The following is a 19173-nucleotide window of genomic DNA, read 5'->3' on the forward strand; positions in this document are numbered from 1 at the left end:
TTCCACTTGGAGCATAACTTGCGTCACGCTTGTTATTGCTGTTGGTCTTGTTGTTGTCGCGACGGCTGGCATAGTATTGTTGTTGCTGGTTTTGTTGTTGCTGCTACTGCAGCTTGTTGGCTGTCATTTTGCGTTTATTTCAGCCAGGTTGTAAATGGCAGGACTGTCATTGTTCAGGCGTATGCCACCTGCCCCCCTTTTTAGACAACATTTCATCGGTTGTTTGTATGCATTTAGTTTTAGAAAAGGCGTTAAGTCAAGTTGAGTAGCATAATGCATGAAACAAGCTTAATAAACCTGATACCCAAATTCTATTGAATATTTTACTATTTTGCTTTAACATAAATATGTTTTAAGTACTTACAACATAATTGAATGCACTTTGCCAAGGCTAAGCGTTACATACCTGCAAGAAAAGAAAAACAATATTCTTAGTCAAATTTGCCGTCGAACCTAATTTGTATGCTTCGACAAGGACTGTATTCAGTTAACGAACTTAGCATAAGATGTCATCGCTCTGTCATCCTCTGCAATCAGCCAACTGGATTGGTGGACGGCATTGAAGGGGCTTGGTGAAAAGTTGGTGATAAAGCGGCTTACAGGGGAGTATGGACGCATGGCCATGGCATTTATTGAGTCTGATGTTGCTGCTGCATTTCGGACTAAGCCAATAAGCATTTGAGCAAAGTGAAATAAAAGTAGGAAAAGGCTAATGCCATGTCTTAGCCTTCAGCGACCCCGCCGCCCCTTGTTGCACTCGAATTTACTTGGGTATTTGCCTTGGGCCCACACACTTTCCTCGGCATTCCCGGCTTTCCCCAGCTTTCACGGCATCTGTCGTCACGTTTTAGCGCTTTAGTAGCTGCAATTTGTTGGAGCGTGCGGCCGGGCCAAGTGCACACATGCATGTGCAAATAACTTTTTACGGTAATGCAAATGAATGCCAATTTACGAGCCGAGACATTCCCAACATTCAACCAACCAACCTCCCTGCCTGCCAATCGCATTTGTCAGGCCAATTTGCAACTGCCGAGGTGACAACTCAATGAATCTCCGCCGATCCCAGTGCAATGGTGAAGTTACCGGCTTAGAAACTCGCAAGGCGGAGGGTTTCGAGTTATTTAGAAACAAAGTGTCCCATCTCCTTGACTTCAATGGAAGCAAATGCAATTCCTAAATTATTAGCTAGACCCTTTAAATGCGTTTAATATAGAGTAGTGCACTACTAAATTCCTTTTCATTCTCTTAAACGTCAAAAAGTTCAACGTGAGCAAGCAAAATTTAATTTTATAAAATTTCAGAAGCTTTGCACGCTGAGCAAAATAAAAGTTAAGCGGAATTGCTTCCGCATCCATAGAAAAAATAAAGCCAATAACAAATTCCTTTTTCGGTACGAAAATTGTTTCATAGGTGCGCCAGCACGGAAAAGTTTTCGGCAAAATGAAAAAAGCACAAGTACAAAACGGAAAACAAAAGACGGCCACGTATGGCGCAATCATTTATGCAGCGCTTTGTGAAAGGCATTTCCACGGAAATTTCACAGCTTCAATAGAAATGAGGCGATCCCTTTGTCGTGACATTTGACTGGCAAATTATAAAAGCTTAGACAATGTGAACAATAAGCCCGAGCACTTTCCGTTTTGGCCCACAAATACCATTGCCCATACGCTGACCACGCCCAAATGGCTTCTGTGTGTGTCCATTTCCATTTTGGAGTCGTCTTTGAGTGTGTGAGTGTGTGATTGTGTGTCCTTTGTCTGTCCCAAGCATTATAAAACAATTTGTTGTTTTGACACCAACATGCCGAGATAACCCTTACCCCCATGCCCTTCTTCCCACGACCACTCCAATTATTTAACCACAGCTGACCCCACCTGAACCCTTTTGCCCGCACACACAGACACACACACTCGTCTATTGTTTGCTCATTGCGAGACAGGATTTCGCTTTGCTTCCGTTTTGTTTGCGGCTGCCATTGGTATTTGTTTATTTGCGCCAGTGTGTGTGCCTTGTTTGCCTTGGGTTAACTTTTTATATGGAGTGGCGCCGTGTGGAACAGCACTTAAGTCCTGTTTATTTATTGTGCCGACAGGCTTTAAAACGTTTTAAAATAGGCTCTAACTAAATCACTAATTGATGGATTAAATATCTCACTGCCGGGCCATTGTTGGTTATTTAATGCAATCACGTTCTATATAAAATTTGAAGAAATCCTGTATATTTGATTTAATTAAAACAGATATTTACGACATCATTGAATTTTAATCGTGATTAGATTAAACTGAAGGCTTAGCAAAAACCAGAGGCTTTTGTATTAATACTTTTCCTTTTCAGGCTCTAATTTAATAGCACCTTCTAAAAAATTCAAAAATATGCTAAACTTGCTCATGGAATTTGAAAAATTTAAATTAACAAATTCCTTGTAGCGAAAAGTTTGTGCTGTAATTTATCCGTATTAAAATTTCACGTTTAATACGGCCACACATACACGCACAGGCATCCTTTGGCGCCCCGCAAAATTTATGAAGCATACTTGCAGGCGTCGCACACACACACACAAGCCTTTCGAGTAAGCGCATTGGATTACGATCAACAATTGAAGTTTCCCGTAAGCCCAACCATACCTAAGCTTATTGCACGCGGAAAAAGGAGGAAGACAAATTTTGTTGATGAACACAATTAGAGGCGGCGACAAGACCACCCTTTATTAGCCCTTTTTTAATTAATTTTCAACATTCTCTTTTTTTGTACACTTGCTTGTTTTATTTATGTCAAAATTATTCGGGCGCCAAAATGTTGTTGTGCCGCGACTCGGTAAAATCAAATTATGAAAATTATTCGCCCTTCTATGCAAACACATTTTCAATTAGTCAAATTGAAAGTTTTCGCCGAAGACAAAAGTTCGCGAAACTTTAACGAATTAAAGGGAAAGTAATGGCAGGACGCATTGGACGTGAGGGCACGGCCCTTTATTGCCTTTTCAACTCGCAGGGAAAGGAAGAGCGTCCAAGAAATTGCAACTAAAACGCAGTCATGCTGCGCAGGATAATCCAAAGGATAATCCATGCGGCGCACTAAAGGGAGCACTGAAAAAATCATACAAAAGGGGTCCGACAACGCACGAAGCCCGGCTACCTCTCCTCCAATTTTTTTAGCAGTCCACACATGTTCAATTTTATGCTAACAAAGCTTTTTTTATTGGGAGCTCCTCGAAAAGTGGGCGTAGCCCCTAGATCGACGGCAATTTCGCGGCCTTTGTGATGCCAGTGTGTGTAAACTGTTTTTTTTTCAGAAGCTTTACAGCCGAAAAATTTAAATGAATTTGCAGCATCGCAGCATTCACTTGTGAGTGAATGCATTTTTAAGCCAGACTTTTTTATTAAGTTTTTGCCAGCCCTTGAATGTAAACATATTGATGATGATGCCGCAAAAGCCGAGGCTTATGTTTGCTTTCATCAGTTTGATCAGTATTGGGAAGCTTAGGAAAAAACTTTCTGAATTAATACCCAGTCAAGCCATATTATTTTTCGCTCAGCTTAACTTGATATTTAACTGCTATTTTTTTGCTGTAAAACTGGATAAATCTTGTTGAAAATGAATAAAAAGAGCGGCGCACATTTTAAATAGAATTAATGAATATCATGAAAGCGAAATTGTAAACATTCTTCAATAAAACAATTTCAATATGTTATGAGCAATATATGAGCAATAATCAGTGAAGTAAATCAAAAAGGATAACTGAATATCAATGCAATTAAAAATCTTTAAAAAAAGCGACCTAAAACATACTCCATACTATGTATGTGAGTAAAGGGAGCTCAACATTGTAAAAGAAATAATTACCATCGAAAGTTTTCCTATTTCCTGAATAACAGTCGATTTGGACGAGGATAAAACTTCCGGCGGATCCAAAAACCTGTTTACCTATTTGCCAGGATAATCGAGCTACTGCAGCCTTCCCACATTTTCCCCACTGAGTGGCACGTGATTAGGCCAACTTATATGCGCATAGAAGGCCGCGAGCCAAGTGGAGCACAATTTGCATATATATCTTTATGAGCGGGATCCAAAAGAGTAACCAAGCTGGAAAAATAACAACACAACGCCTGACCCTTCCAAAACAGAAAAAATACAAAATATATATACGAACGCAACAATTTTTCGGCGTGGCTGCTGATGTTTTATTTTTTATGCAAATTTTGTTGCATATGAGAAATGGGCAGAAAATGGGCGAGGGTTACAAAATCATCATACAGTATGTGAAGGACGAAATGTGCAAAAACTTTAATAAAAGACTATGTCGGTTGGGGGTTTGCTGAGGGCTCCAACCATAAATTTGTGGAGCAGGGTGCGACGTGGCTCTTCAAACAAAGCAACACTCAACGTCGCTGCTTCCCAACAAAATAATTTCAGTAGCAGCAAAAACTGGTTGGATAACATGGGGTGAGGATTTTCGGGTTGCTTGCATATTAAAAGTCAGAAGTGTTGAGCTGTTGAAAGGGTTGCAGCGGGGAGGGAGTGGCACCTTCTTCTGCCTTGTTGCATGCCACATGTAAAATTTGCGTTGACAACAATGCGACAACATGTCGTGGCTGGTCTCCCAGCCAAAAAAGGTAGCTACTAGCTACTGCCTTTTAGACCAGCTTAAATTAGTTAATATTAATAATTTTGCATGTTTGTGGGGGGCAGCTTTGTGCATGCGAAACGCTTATGCGTCCTGGAAAATGGAAAGACAACCAAAGTGACTTTAAAGCAAGCTCTCTGTGCATTGCATTTGAAAGCTACTAGAAAGAACTATGAGTATTTAAGCAACTTCTGTGAAAAACCGGCTCAAAATAAGAATGTTACGCATAATTGCTTTGATTTATTTGACTTGTTTCTTTTGTTCTTTGTACACGGTTTCTTTTTCTGCAACTTTGTGCCAAATAAATCAAAAATTGCAATAAAATCATTTCCACTGCAGTTGCAAAAGAAGGAAAAAAACCACGTAAGAACTTTCAATTTCTAATTGCCATTTTGCTCCAGAGCTTTTCTTAAGTTTCGTCGAGTAATTTTTCTATTAAAATCTTTTAAATTATTTTGGGTAGTTATTTATATCTACTTTTGACTGTACAAAGTCATGATTTGAAAACCCATTCTAGAATAAATCGAATCGAAACCACCTCGAGCCAGCAAAAACATTCCCATATGCAGTTTTGTAATTAAAATCGTGTATCTAAAGTTGTGATGAAAACCACATGTGATGACAGCTGCTGACAAATAAACACAGGCGATAAACAGCAATCAAGCAGAATGTACGCCATATTTCGCAGTTTCCTTTGATTAAATTATATTTGCATTATGGTGGGCGGTGGAACAATTAAATTCATTAGAGTTAATTACAGCCGCAATTAAGAGGACATTTTCATAACTAATTGGGGGTAATAAAAAACAAACAACAGTAAACTGAATGCGAAGTATTTTTATAATGTACCCTCTCTGGTTTTCTTTGTTTGTTTCACTTTTTAAATGAAAAAGAAAACATTTGCATAAAAGGCGTATAAAAGAAACAATTTGATTGCCCTGCCTGTCATTTTTCATAATCATATGAAATCATTTCTGTGCACTAATTGCAGGCTTATTCATTTTTTAATAAGCCAAAAAGAGGAGGCTGAACCATCACATTCATTTGTCTTTTCACATGTCATAAGTGAAAGATGAGCTAAAAAACTAATTTTAATCTTATCTATATTTATTACGATAAATTTGGCTTCGATCTTAATTTAAGTGACACGCCAAATACTAAGGCGATTCGAGTCTGAAACTGCTTACTGTGCACAAGCTGAGTGCCAAGAAAAAACGCCGACACAGCCAGAAAAAAGTGGAGCAATTATAAAAGTGGCAAACAACAGGAAAAAGTACGAAAAAAATAGAAAAAAGGAAAAGCGTCTAGCCTTGTTGCGACTTTTGTTTTGCTTCGTTAGCCGGATTTCTTGGCGGTTTTCCGCGGCGCAAGTTTAAGTGGATTTTCATAATTTACGCGCTCTGCGCTCGGTGAAGAATCATAAATTATTGCCCACAGCCGGGAAATGGCAGCCACGCCCCTTTTCCCTTGCTGTAACAATTGTATTTAATTGTAAGTAAAATATGTGAAAACTTTGTGTTGTCTTTTCATTTTTTGTGCCGCTGCTATGCAGTCGTATCGAGTGTTTGGAAACTTTTCAAGCCTCTTGAGTGGGTGACTTTATCCATTCAAAAACCGCCCACCGTCTTTTCCAGCCCCACCTCTAAAAGTCAGCGACATGTTGTTTTCATGTGATTTCCCACTGTCAGCAGCAGCTGCGACTGTATGTGTGTCCTCTGGCTTTTTGTTTTGCTTTCATGATGATGATTTTCCAGCTTGTGATTCCTATGTTTGCCTTTCGTCAACGTTTATGACAATATATCAGGGGAAGATCCATCTCCATCTCCATTTCCATTTCTATTCACATTGCCATTTCCACTTACATTGCTGGAGAACTTGGTCTACTTTATGCTTTTATTGGTTACATGAAAATATTTCCAACACCCCCTTATTTTCTTTTCGCTTTTGCCTTGGCGCCGCAATTGTCAGCCACAGAAGTTATGAAGTATTTTTCCTCTTTTATTTTTAGTGCTAGCCGAAGAAGAAGTGAGGAAATCGAGCGACATGTTGCCATAAAGTTCTTAATTAAATTGTTAGATTTTACATCGACACTTTTTTCAGTTGTTGCTGCTGAATGACAAGCAAATTGGGCTCCTTGTGCGCAAAAATAAACATGGTCTAGTCGAAAGTACTAATTTAGTTGGATATTTGCTGAAATTTTCTTACTATTCTATCAGAAGCCATGATTTTGACAATTTCTTTCACATTCCTTGGCACGTAAATTGGCCTAATGCTACTGCTTATTGAGTGACATATTTTAGAGCATTTTCAAATCTTTTCCAGTCTCTTATTTTATACTTCTTCCTCACAACCTTTGTTTTTCACCATTTTTATGGCACGCACATTGGCAGCTTGGTTGTCAAAGACTTTGTTAGCAAAAGGCCAGAGAACCTTTGGTCAGTTCTGACCTCTGCCGATAAATGTGCGAAATGTGCACGCTCCGGTAATATTTTCACCGCCCACAAAAGGTGGCCAAAGTGGGCGGGGATATGTGGAGCCAAAAGGGAGAGCAAGTTGGCTGCAGTCTCATGATAAAGTTGACACTTTATGCGTTTGGCCAGAGACGACAGCCTTAGGGCAGAAAATGCAAAAAGCCATGCAGGAAAATGCGGAAAATTCACATGCGAGCATTCAAAGTTTTGATTTTGTTTGAAAAGTTGAAGTGATTCTGAAATAAAGAACACGGAATACTTTAACCACAATCAGAAATATTTAATGTGACCACATATTATATTTCCCTTGAATGTTTTCACTCAACATTCATTAAATAAATCCGGGCTTTATATACATTCCTATCTTAATCCTATTCAAAACAGGACCCAACCCACTTGTACATTTGATGTGATTTTTTTGGACAAAAAATCAATTACATTTTTTTGGTACATGCGGCGTATACGCAATATTTGTTGCTGACCTAGATTTGTTGGCTGCAAATGTACTACATGTGAAGTGCAATTTTTGTGGCCCAAAATCAGACTATGCAACCAAGTTGGGTTATTTAAATCGCAAACAAGTGTACGGGTAACCGCTCGACAACTTTCCGCATTTGGTATGTTATTTTTCTGTTCGTTTTTTTGCATATTTGTTGTCGTACTTGCAGTTCTAATTACCCTTATATAAATATATTCATATGTGTATGCATGTACATATAGAGTCTGACCAACCAAAATTCGTGTTTATGTTATAATTTGGTTTTTAGCACTTTGCGAAATTATTGAATATTTGAACGTCGATTTGAAAATCTATTGGCGTTCAGTGTTTCGTTTCGGGTGCTGTTGAGCGGAAAATGTAAAACTAAAACTGATTTTAATTGATCTCAATTTGTTTTCAAATTGTTAATATAAATAAATCTGATTGATTTGACGCACTCGAGTGCTTAAACAAATTTCCTATTTATATTTTTTCAACCATCAATGCACTTTCATCGTGGAAATAAGCAATTTTTCCGGCTTTGTGTGCACTTTATTTTGGTGCCTCTCATCACACTGTTTCAACAGAACCCGCTTGCTCAATAATTTCGAGTGCACGCGTGTTCAAATGAATTGCATTGGATAATTGAATGCATGAGTGACTGACTGGTTGATTGACTGGCTGGCTTGATTGAGAGCTGCTCTGTGCAGAATGCCACGAATTTTTTGCAACCAATATATATACGTACGTAAAGGGCGGTCCCATGCCTCTGGGGTTAGGCATTGCAACGTGGCGGAGCCACAATCGCAACGCCTTTCAATCAAACGATGCACACAAATTCCCAAACAAACCGACACCCAGCCACGCCCACATCCGCCGCCCCCACGACCTGTCACTGCACGAGACAAATGCCGACAAACGACATTTGTACTCCTTCTCCGCCATTCCGTGTATCTCTTTCGGTGCTTTCAATATTACAGCCGGAAGGGTTAAAAGCCAGCTACCTGAAGTTGTTTGTGCCCCACTAATTTGCCAGATGTTTCCTTTTATGCACCTGTATCTGACATTTTTCAAACAGCTTATACGCGGCCAAAAATGATGTCCTTACCAAAATAAAGAAGTCCTTGCTCGCTGAACTGCATGGGTTGACTAACTTAAAAAAACTGTTATATAAATTTATGGGGAACAATTTTATAAAAATATATTTTAAATGTTTATGAAGGTATGCAGTGTATGCATTTTCCACTGACAATAAATATTTGCATGCTCTTCGATGCCTTTATAAATGATTCTGAGTTTTATGGAACAAGAAGAGCTACCTGTCTAGCTTGGCTTTCGATGATTAATTCATGAAAAATTTCCTTAATTCTCATAAGCTAGGTAATCATTAATGCTATGGAATCGGGAAATAAATCAGTTGGGCAAGCTTTTCCTCTCGACAAATTTGATTGGCTGAAAAACTGGCGCCAACAAGTAGATTTCCATCAAAGGGAGAGCTGCCCACGGCCGAACAGGAAGAGGAAAAATGCTTTCCCCACCCAAATTTCACCCCAAAATTGCTGTCATTAATCATTCGGCTTGAAAAAGGTGCCAAGCTGCGTGGATGTGACGTTAATCTTCAGAGGAAATATTGGCCAAAACGAGAACGAGCAGTATTAACCTTATTTTCTGCTACCATTTCGAAGCTCAATGGTCTCGGACTTTCGTAAACAATTAAAGTTGTCTGCGTGGGCGTGGCACTTTTGTTGTATGGTCGCTCCTACTGACTTTTGACACGTGTCATTTACGTTTGAAAGCGTCGACACAACGACAACAACAATGTCAACGTGAAAGGAGGTGAATGACAAGGTCAGTTAATGGCCATTTGGCCACAAGCAAATACCGAGCATGGCTTCTTGGCCAGATGCAAACACCTGAACAATGTGGTAATTAAAATAATTCCTCACTAGAATGTTAATTAAACAATGTTCGTGTCGTTTCGAAATATTTAAATTTAAAAGAGCTGCAAAGTTCAAGCCGAACTTCAATCTCCTCTGAAAAGGTATATCGTACGCCTTTTTTATTCCAGTTTTTACTTTCACTCCATATAAATAGGACTCCATTGACCTTAAATTTTTACAGATTTTTTCTTTTGAGCACAGGTGAGCTGTCTCATCAGAAAACGCTTAGGCAGCAGACTAAATCCCTCCCCATATCCTTCGCTTCTGGCTAGCGTTATGCCAAGTGGGCAGTTCTTCCTCCACTGCCGGTAATTTATTTGCACTTTGATAGCAACAAGATGCATCCAGTGGCGGTGGCAAAAAGGGGTGGTGGCAATTTGTGGAGTCGAGGGTGTGAAACGCTGCACTTATAAATCACCGAATGGAGCTGAAGATTCTGCGGAGCTTTCGCTGCTGTTGTGGCCTGCGACTGCGACTAAGCAGTTTATTGAAAAGTGGACCCAAAGTGCGGCGCCATAAATATCAGCTCAAGTGGGCGTGGGCTCGCCCACAATTGCATGTGCCCGTTTGTGTTCTTAATACAGCTTTAAGGTTACAATTTCCAGAAGAATGTCATAATAACGTATTTCTACCTAAGTCTTTATTTTATTATTTCTCTTAAGCTTAATCAATTGCAATCACAGCAAAATGGAATGCAACTATCTAGCCTATGGGTGTCAAGGTCATTGCGAATTGCATTAAAATTGCTCATCAAATAACACTCGGCACTCCCATTCAACAGATTCGCATTTTTGATGGCAGCATCCTTACTCTATATATGAGTTGCATTTCATGCATTCGCTTCGATGGCTGCTCAACATGTTCACAAGCGTCCTCGAAAAACGCCATGAACAGCAGTGGCAGGATGTTAAGAGTCTTTCCCCATTCACACGGACACGAGCACGCACACAGAGGCAGCTGGGTGGTTGATCAGGTTCAAAGACCTGCCAAAAGCCGGCACTGTTAAAGGATTTCGAAGACTGCCCACGAATGGTGTTTACATGGGTTCCACATCGAAATAGAGAGAAAGTTTCGCGAGAGAGAGAAAACTTCGAAAAAGATACTGTAAGCAGTATGTAAATTAACAGAGGAATGCGAATTTGAACCTAACATCTCCTCCCTACTTTTTAATATCAGTAAGTGCATTGTAAAAGTTTATGGAAGGTTAAAAAAAAAGATTTTTTCCTATCGAAAGAAATGTTATGGAAACTTCTAAAAAAAATATTTTATATTTTATTAATTTCTGCCAAATGCTAATTTAAGTAAGCAAACATTCTGTTAATAGACATTTTCAGGAGAATGTGGATCATATTCCTTGTGCAAAATCCTGCCATTTAAAGAGTACATCTTTTCTTTGTTATGTAAATATTCCCCTTCATGTTCGAAATTCGGTCTGCCAATGCTTTCGAATGTTATGTGAAACCATACATACTGTATGGTTGTATGGATCCACTCAAACTGTGGATCCTTAAGCGGAGCTCGAGTACTGTTATTTTCCTACGCTAAATGTTATTTTCTCATCTCTGCGTGTGGATTTCAACCTCATTTTTCCTATAGCGAGAGTTTCGTGCTTTTCACTGCGTAACCTCCTTTAATTTTTTTGCGTAGGTTCGGCAACTTTTTGCTATCTTTTGTTGCCGCCGCTGCTCTCCTCGAGTCCCAAAAGTTGTTGACAGGCATCTCGACGCAGCTCAGCTTGAAATAGTTTGCATGAAATTAAAATAATCTCTAAGATTTATTGCTCTAGAAAGCGCAATTGACTCGAGTCGGCGCAAACTTGCTGCTCGGTGTCTATTTTTGGGCCATTGTTGGCAATGCTGGCAGCAACTTTAAGGCGATTTATGCAAATTAAAGAGTGAGAAGGCAGGGAAAATTCAACTAGTTCCCCTTGTTTATCGGCGGCTAACCAGAAAAACGTAGCAAATTGGCCCAAGTGCCGGTAGCTTTTTTTATGGTCGAAAAGTACATATTTGCGTTTACTTTGCACCGCTCCCCCTACTCCCTTCTATTTTCTACTTTATTTTAGCGTTTCCCTTCGGGCATTTCTCAAGACGTTGTCAGCTCTTCAATGGTAAATGCAGCTGCCACTTTGGCCAACTTGTTGTTGACTTGTTGCCACTCTGACCGATCGGAAGGAAAAGCGGAAATGAAGTTGGCAATGCGGAAATGCCATTTTTCATGATTTCTCCTACACACACACACACACGCTCTTGTCAGAGGATATATATTGGGATGGGGCTTGCCGTCTTTTTTGTCTTCCACTTCATCTCTCGCTTCCTTCGGCTTGCTCCTGACAAATTGTTTGGCATTGCTGAGCTAATATTAACAGTGCATAACTACTCCACGAAGGCCAACTGCATCTGGGTACATACATACATAGTACTAAACTGTCTGGTTATCGTCCTTGCCTTTTATCTAATTGGGAGGACTTAATGGCTGGGGGGAATGCCAAGAGAAATGACAAGTCGGACTTAAATGGTCGATTTCTGACATACAAGACTTCAATACATTTCCATTACATACCACAAAAATCACAATATATCAGTCATTTTCACTAACGACTATGCAGAGTTCCATTTACGTACCTGAAAAGAGAAGAAAAAAATGAAAATCCATTATTAACAAACAGATTCAATTTACAGCAAATATCGGTCATCGCCGACTATTTTTAATGTCTTTAACCGAGAGGACGTAGTTCAAGCATCGATCATAAATGATGGAGTGCGGCAATCAAGATAAATGGTTCCGTCGAGTGCCGGAGGAGCCATGGGCAAAAGAAATTCACGACTCGACGGCCATTTATTGTTCCATTCTCGATGACATCACTGCGTATGCGCAATGTGCGACGAGACGAGTTTAAAGTAGCAAAAAAATAAAAACAAAAATCAAACAAACTATTTACAAATTGTTGGACCTTTCATAGGAAGTCATAAATTGAATGCATGGCATAAAAGCATTATCGAATATTTAGAGCAAAGTTCCCAACTACTTCTTTGCTAAAATGGCTGTTCGCCGGCAGTGGGGCGGTAATATTCGGTGGGAGTGGCCCTATTTTATGGTCTCGAACATTTTTTACGAGCACTTATTTCCGCCCCAGAAATTAGACAACTGCTTGGGAGGCGTTTATGCCCGAAAGGGTGTTGTATCCCAATAAGCTGAGTCTTTGCTCTCTTCTATTTTCTCTGAATTTATGATGTGTGTAACAATTGGGCCATTGCTAAGGTTGCCCTCGGCCATCCACTCGAGTATGTCATGCAAATTCTGCTTATTTTATCTAATACGATTTTTACGAGAACCAAACGAGGAAAGGATTAAACTGCTCCCGGCAGTGGCTCAATTTTTGGGCCCCTGGATAAATAATAATTTCCGTCGGGGTTGTTTTTCCTGAATAACTTTCACGCTGCCCAGTGTTGCTTAAAATTTAACTTTCCGACATTTGTCATGTTTTGTTTGTCTGGTGTTTTGGTTTCCCTGTTGGCGCATTTATTCCCCAGAAAGCCAAAGGATGTGGTACGTGCGGAGAGGTTGCTAAGCCTAATAGTATGCATAACTAAAAAGAGCACGTTTCACAGATAACCAAACAGCAATGGGCAGGAAGAGCAAGAAAGCAACGGGCAAAACAAGACATCGGTAACTGGGTACACAAGGAAAAAGTTTAAAAACAATTTAATTAAAATGTTGAATGCACTACGCTGTTATAAAAAAGCTGTATCATTCTAAATGAGTTCATTCATCCTTCGGATTAAATGTATATTGTCGAACACTTCTGAACACCATTCGAAATGATTTTCAAATCCTGGTCGGATTTTCTACATATTATTATGACACGGTAATCCATTATTTTTTTCAGTGCCTTTGTATCTGTGTGATTTTGGGTTTGCCCAATTGTGTGCGTGTGGGATAACAGATATGTTTGTTGTTTAGGCAAATGATTTTTCGCTTCGGGTCTGTTTGCCAATGGAGCGGAAAATGCAAGCCGAAACGCAGCTGTGGCAAAATTGTTGGCATTTAAATGGGTCACAAGGTCGCAGGCAGGATAAAAGGAGCACTGCTCAAAGCCAAGCAATAACAAAGGCCAAATAAAATGAGTTGCCCGGCACTAATGCAAAACGGAATCCTGGGAAATAGCACAATAGGCGGGGTGGAAAACTCCGCCATCGTGGAAAACGAAATTGCACACAAATGCAGTCAAAGCACCCCAGAAACTTCAATGCACAATAAATGCGAAAGGAAGAACCAAATGCAAATATCAACAAACCATAATACAAAAAGGGAATATTCTCAGCAAAACCAATGTGAAGCGCCAAGAGTGACAGGCAAATTGAACAAAAGCCACAGCTATGCAAAGGATATCCTCAGACACCAATGGAGGTACGAAGGAATACATCAATCCTCAATCATCCAGAAATATATAGTTTTCTTGTTTAGTTTTAAGCTCTTAAAAGTTTTCATTTAATCAATGGTCACATTTATTGACATTTTAGCTTAAAAATTTATTTTTTGAAAGTGATAGTGGAACAAATACATTTATTCGACTGTAAAACCAACTCCTCTACCTTTGATTTTTTTCTAGCTTTCCGGGTCAATTCAATGCTATGAATGAAACGCAACCAGTGATGCCTGAAACTTACTCAATTTCATATGTAAATACGAGCAAAGAAGATACTCTGGCAAAAACATGCCACAGATTTACAGTTTCAGCATTCGCTGCTAGCCAAAATAAAATTTTATATACCACCCACAATAAAAAATAATATATATTTGTTGGCGATGCCACGTAACAACAAATATGGCAACATCAATTAAAAACAATAAATAAAGGCCGAAAATTTTTGCATTGCATCAGCAGAAAATGAAAACGAAACCGATGTGGAAAACAAAAAAAAAAATAGAAACGGAAAACAAATCATCGCAGGGTACAGGCTTTTAACAATAGTTTATTGCCTTTTCTCTAAACAAGATCCCAGCCAGCGAAGCCTGTTTGTTTTGGCTAGGGAAATTGCAAAACCACAAGCTGTTGCCAGAGCCTGGCCCCAAAAATGAGCCACCACCGGGAAAGCGCCCAGCCTCCTGAAAACCCCAAAAACCTTGCCGCAACTTTTTCGCTCAACATGAATATCAATATTTGTAAGCAACTGTGGTAATTTACGTATATATCTGTGCCGCTTTCACTTCTCGGAACAGGCAAGGAAACTTTTTAATTTTCGTTTTCATGACCAAAAGCCCCTGTTTTCCTTCGCGCTCATGTTGATTGCACATCACTTTCAATGTGGCCCGCAAGCGAGTCTATTTTTTCGCCGTTTCCATTTACCACGAGCTTATGCACGGCTTAGGGACGTATTAAACAATTGAAAAGCATTTTCACAGACCGCCGCAGCACAACAAAAAATACGGCAAAATATAAAAACCGTGATGGCCATGAGGATGTGGGTGCGGAGAAATTGATTGCCATTTCAGGGGCAATTTTTAATGAACAGCAAATAACAATGCTGCCAAGGCTTAGCCATTGAAATGTGTAACAAATGAGAAAAAGAAACCACTGGTACAATCCACAAGTTGCAAATCAAATTTGGAAAATTACATGTTTGACAAGCGCTTAATTGTTCATTTCATGAAGAGACAAAATGCGTTTATTTTTGATGTGGAATTTTGACAACTTTGTATTGGTATTTCTGTGGGCATTTTTGCATCTGACAAGGCCAGATTTAAAGGTATTTGTCAAACGTAGTCAATGAATAAATACTTGGTACTTCAATAACATCATCCAGGTCGATTTATTTGCAATTAAGCTATTCACATACCGTTTCCCACGCTGTTATCTGTTTTCCAGCAAAGTAATTCTTTAAATCGCATCTAATGCTTTCACGATTCGATTCCCCTGACATCCTGGTCTCTGTTCTCGTCCCGTCAACAATCCGCACCTACGTCAAATATTTTTCCAACCAGCTTAACCATTCAAACTCAGGACGCCCGGCTGACGAAAACGTTTTTGATGTCCGCCACGCCAAATGTGGCAAATGCCTGGCCAACATTCCGCATACATAAAATGCCCCAAATGCACTCGACTAAACACACTCGCCCACGCACACAGTCACAATGACACAGGACCACCCATACTGGCGTATTTACTCACTCACACAAACAGGCTAGTAAATATTTGCAAAGCGAATTCGCTTCTGGTTTTTGGGGAATTTTGAGTCAAATTTATTTGCTGCCATTTGTAGCGAATTTGGATGACACTCAAGAACTCAACAATTTGTTTCTAAACTACATTATGCGTTTTGCAATCTTGGGGCGATAAAAGTTAGCCACTTTGCATAAATATTAAGTTTCAAAAAAGATACTGAATTGGACTTCGTTTCGAATGTTCAAGGCTTGTTTGTATCTAAGTAGCGATTCTGTCTCTTGTGACATAAAATTCGATGTTAGCTGAGTTTGTTTAAAGTTTTTGTAATTTAATATATCATTAGCTTCGAAAGAGTTATACAAAAAGCAAATTTTGATAAATAATTTGTAGTAGCTTACAGTGACTGTTAAAAGTAACCGCATCTTGAATATTCTTCGGTTTTCCGATATTAAAAATAGCTGAGAAAATGTTTAGTTTGTATTGCTCACCTGAATTGGGTCCATTGCTGTTGGGTCGAGCAGAGGGGGCTCCATCCCGAGCCTCCACTTCCAGGGCATAGGCGCCTTTCTTCTCCCTGTCGAATACGGTTTTCGTGAAGATTTCCCCACTTTGCAGGTTGATTTCGAAGAATTCCTTGCCCTCGTTTCGTGGCGAATCCACAATGTAGTAGTAGACCTGAAAGGGCGAAAAGCACATGGGGAATCTGGTTTGTTTCTGCTCGATACTCAGGCTAATTAAAACAAGGATTTGATAGCAACACGCATAACATCAAAAGAAGGCAAATTAGGAATTTAATTCGGGTGGCCAAAGTGGGGAAGTGAGAGAATATAATTACTGCTTCGGACTTTAAAGAGAAACGATAATGATAATCAAATCCCGAGACCGTTTTGGGGGAAAAGCGTGCTATAAATGAAAACGCTAATTAGTGCGGACATTTCGCGCGTACATGCAAATTACTTGGCTTGAGGACACAAATTGTGGCTGGCTGAAGACTAAAATAAAAAACAAAGAATGGCCAGCGCCAAAGTGCCATATTATTATAATCGCAAAAGGGGCTTGAGGGCTCTGTCTGAAAGAGCCCACCCATCTCCACCACCCTTTCATCACAAAAAGAAATCACCCTGCGGTTGTCCGCGTTCTGCATTTTGCATTAGTTTTTTCACAACGCCCTCCTTAGTCCTGGATTTTCACCAAGGGCTTAGCACACACTTGGAATGCGTGCAAAAATGTTAACTCTTTGACATTTATTAGCCAGCTGCCAGCTGATGGCCAAATGGACGAAGGACGTGGTCAGCGGGAAGCAAAAAACAATTACAAAGGCGTAAAAGGGTCCGTAACAGCAGGGTGGGACAAATAAAGGGGGGTACTAAAGAACTCTAGGTGGGTGAGTGAAACATGAAGACGACGCTGGAAATGGCAATTTAAAGGGATTTATGAAGGCTTCTTTGAGGGAATTTCTAGATAAAGGCGCTTGAAAGGGTGCTGATTTTGTGGAATTAACAAATTTAAAATTATAAATCAAGCTTCTTGAAATTCAAGGTTAAAGCTGAATGCAGTTGATTGCATTTCTGTGCTATACATTGCATTTAACTTATTGTAAAATTTTAATATTATATGCTCTTAAGGGTTACACTCTACTGGTGAGTTTCCGTATAGCCAGTCTGATTAAAACAATCTTCTGTTAAAGACTCCGTAATCGTATCTCATACACTTTTTATCTGGATTTTTCCGCCAGCCATTTCGTTCCTTTTTATCGTTCCCTTTAATTTGCTATCGCAATCGTCGGGCATTTCCGCCGATTTGACCCGATTTCCCTTCATTTCGACCACCCCCTGTGAAATGGTTCTGCTGCTCACCTGATTATTTGGGAATGTGCCATCCTTGTCGATGGCGTTCACTTGTGTCACTTTGGTGCCAATCGGTTCGCCCTCGAGTACCGTTTCCTGTTCGCGTTCGGTGAATAAAGGTATTTCATCATTAACATCCTCGAGCATTATGTACACGGTCGCTTCCGAAGCCAATTGTTGGGCCCCGTTGTTCTGTAAAGAGAAGTGGGGGTGAGAAGTGGGAAAACCAATTTAAAAAGGGTATATATTTGATTTTTCATAACTTTTTTGCCGATCGGTTGAGTGTTTGTTTTTTAATTAAGCAATAAAGTCTGCTTAATGAGTTTTGCTGCTCGCTTTTGCTTTTGACAAAATATTTTTGTTTTAATTTGCACTTTAACTCGGCTGATTAAAAATGGTTAAAATTCTTCAGGGTTGTGGAAAAAAATAATTTACAAGTTGAAACTGTTATTTGTGTTGAAGGCTATCTATGCGATTTGTCGGCTTTACCCTTTGTCAGATGATTGATTACACACTTGCCATCAATCAATTGAAGAAATCGAACTGGCAACTTGTCATTTATTAGTTGTTTTATGGCCAGATTGCCGATTGGCCAGCTAACATTCCTGCTTATGACGTCTATTTGCGCAATATTTGCCATTCAGATTCCGGCATTACGTTATTAATCAATGCATATGAAATCGATATATATACGTACATATGTGCAAACACATGTTTACACTAATGTGGACAGCAGTGGGGATCCTGATGGAGCGGAGTGCCGATATGAATTATTTATTTTGCGTTTATTCCATTTTCTTGGGTAAACACGAGCAGTAATTAGACTTGTTATTGACCAAGTTTGGGTCTTGGTGGCAGAGCTTTTGCAAGTTGCAAGAAAATCTTTAAGACCGGAATCTATATATTTGTTATATTTAATTATTTCCCGCTAAATATAGTTTAGCAGTTTAATATAAGCATAATTGCGATTTTACATTATTAAAGAGTTTTAGCACCAACCGCAGGATAAACAAAAAATATATTTGATATTACCCAACCGCAATCACGATAGAACGTGAATTAAAAATTAATACGAATATATTGTCAAACTAATATGCGGAAATATGTACATTCATGGCTTCCTCGAAACCGCAAACTATTTTTGAAATTCATTTAGAAACTCGTATTCCTGCCCATCGGGACCATTAGCTTTTAGTGGGACATTTGCAGGCAATGAAGCTGAAGCCCTGTGATATTTAATTACCTGCACATCGAGTGCAAAACGGTGCAAATGCCCTTTGCAATTGCATTTTTATAACATTTCATTAGGCTGCGGTTACCAGCGGAATTCCCATTAATATTTCAGCAGGCGGTTTGTTTAGTCTGGCACACAGTTGGTCCTTCGATGAATGGCCAAACTAATGAGGAAATGCTGAAACTTGACATTGATTGGGAATGCACTTGATTACCGTTGAGCCGCGAACTGCCATTTAGTCAGTCAGTCAGTTCGTCGGACCGCCACCCCGTCACTCAATCAGTTAGTTTCTAATGAATTCGAAACGAACCGGAGCTCGCATTTGCATTTTCCGGCAAGGAAATTCGCGCAAGTAATTAAAACTTTTCAAATCAAATAATTACAAACGTATTTGGAAGTCATTCTCAAATACA

The 19173-nt window shown here is 39.5% G+C and overlaps 2 protein-coding genes across 8 annotated transcripts in view; one reads left to right on the forward strand and one right to left on the reverse strand.

Moving 5' to 3' along the window:
- Positions 1–19173, reverse strand: part of LOC6614508 (neural-cadherin) — a 97230-nt gene that overhangs the window by 38525 nt on the left and 39532 nt on the right. For all 7 annotated transcript variants that reach the window (XM_032727618.1, XM_032727615.1, XM_032727613.1 and 4 more), the window contains 2 exons: positions 17536–17718; positions 16168–16354 (listed from right to left, as the gene is read on the reverse strand). In XM_032727618.1, coding sequence (XP_032583509.1) covers positions 16168–16354; positions 17536–17718 — 370 coding nt within the window. The remainder of the gene's footprint in view (positions 1–16167; positions 16355–17535; positions 17719–19173) is intronic.
- Positions 12994–13272, forward strand: LOC116800202. The gene is made up of 2 exons (XM_032713923.1): positions 12994–13076; positions 13137–13272. The coding sequence occupies exons 1-2, from the start codon at positions 12994–12996 to the stop codon at positions 13270–13272; spliced, it is 219 nt and encodes a 72-aa protein (XP_032569814.1).

Source organism: Drosophila sechellia, chromosome 2L (genome assembly GCF_004382195.2).
Source record: "Drosophila sechellia strain sech25 chromosome 2L, ASM438219v1, whole genome shotgun sequence".
Classification (NCBI taxonomy): domain Eukaryota; kingdom Metazoa; phylum Arthropoda; class Insecta; order Diptera; family Drosophilidae; genus Drosophila; species Drosophila sechellia.

Coding starts and splice junctions, on each gene's coding strand:
- LOC116800202 (XM_032713923.1), top strand. CDS start 12,994: ATGTTTTGTTTGTCTGGTGTTTTGGTTTCCCTGTTGGCGCATTTATTC. Junction 13,077..13,136: donor GATGTGGTACGTGCGGAGAG/GTTGCTAAGCCT, acceptor ATAACCAAACAG/CAATGGGCAGGAAGAGCAAG.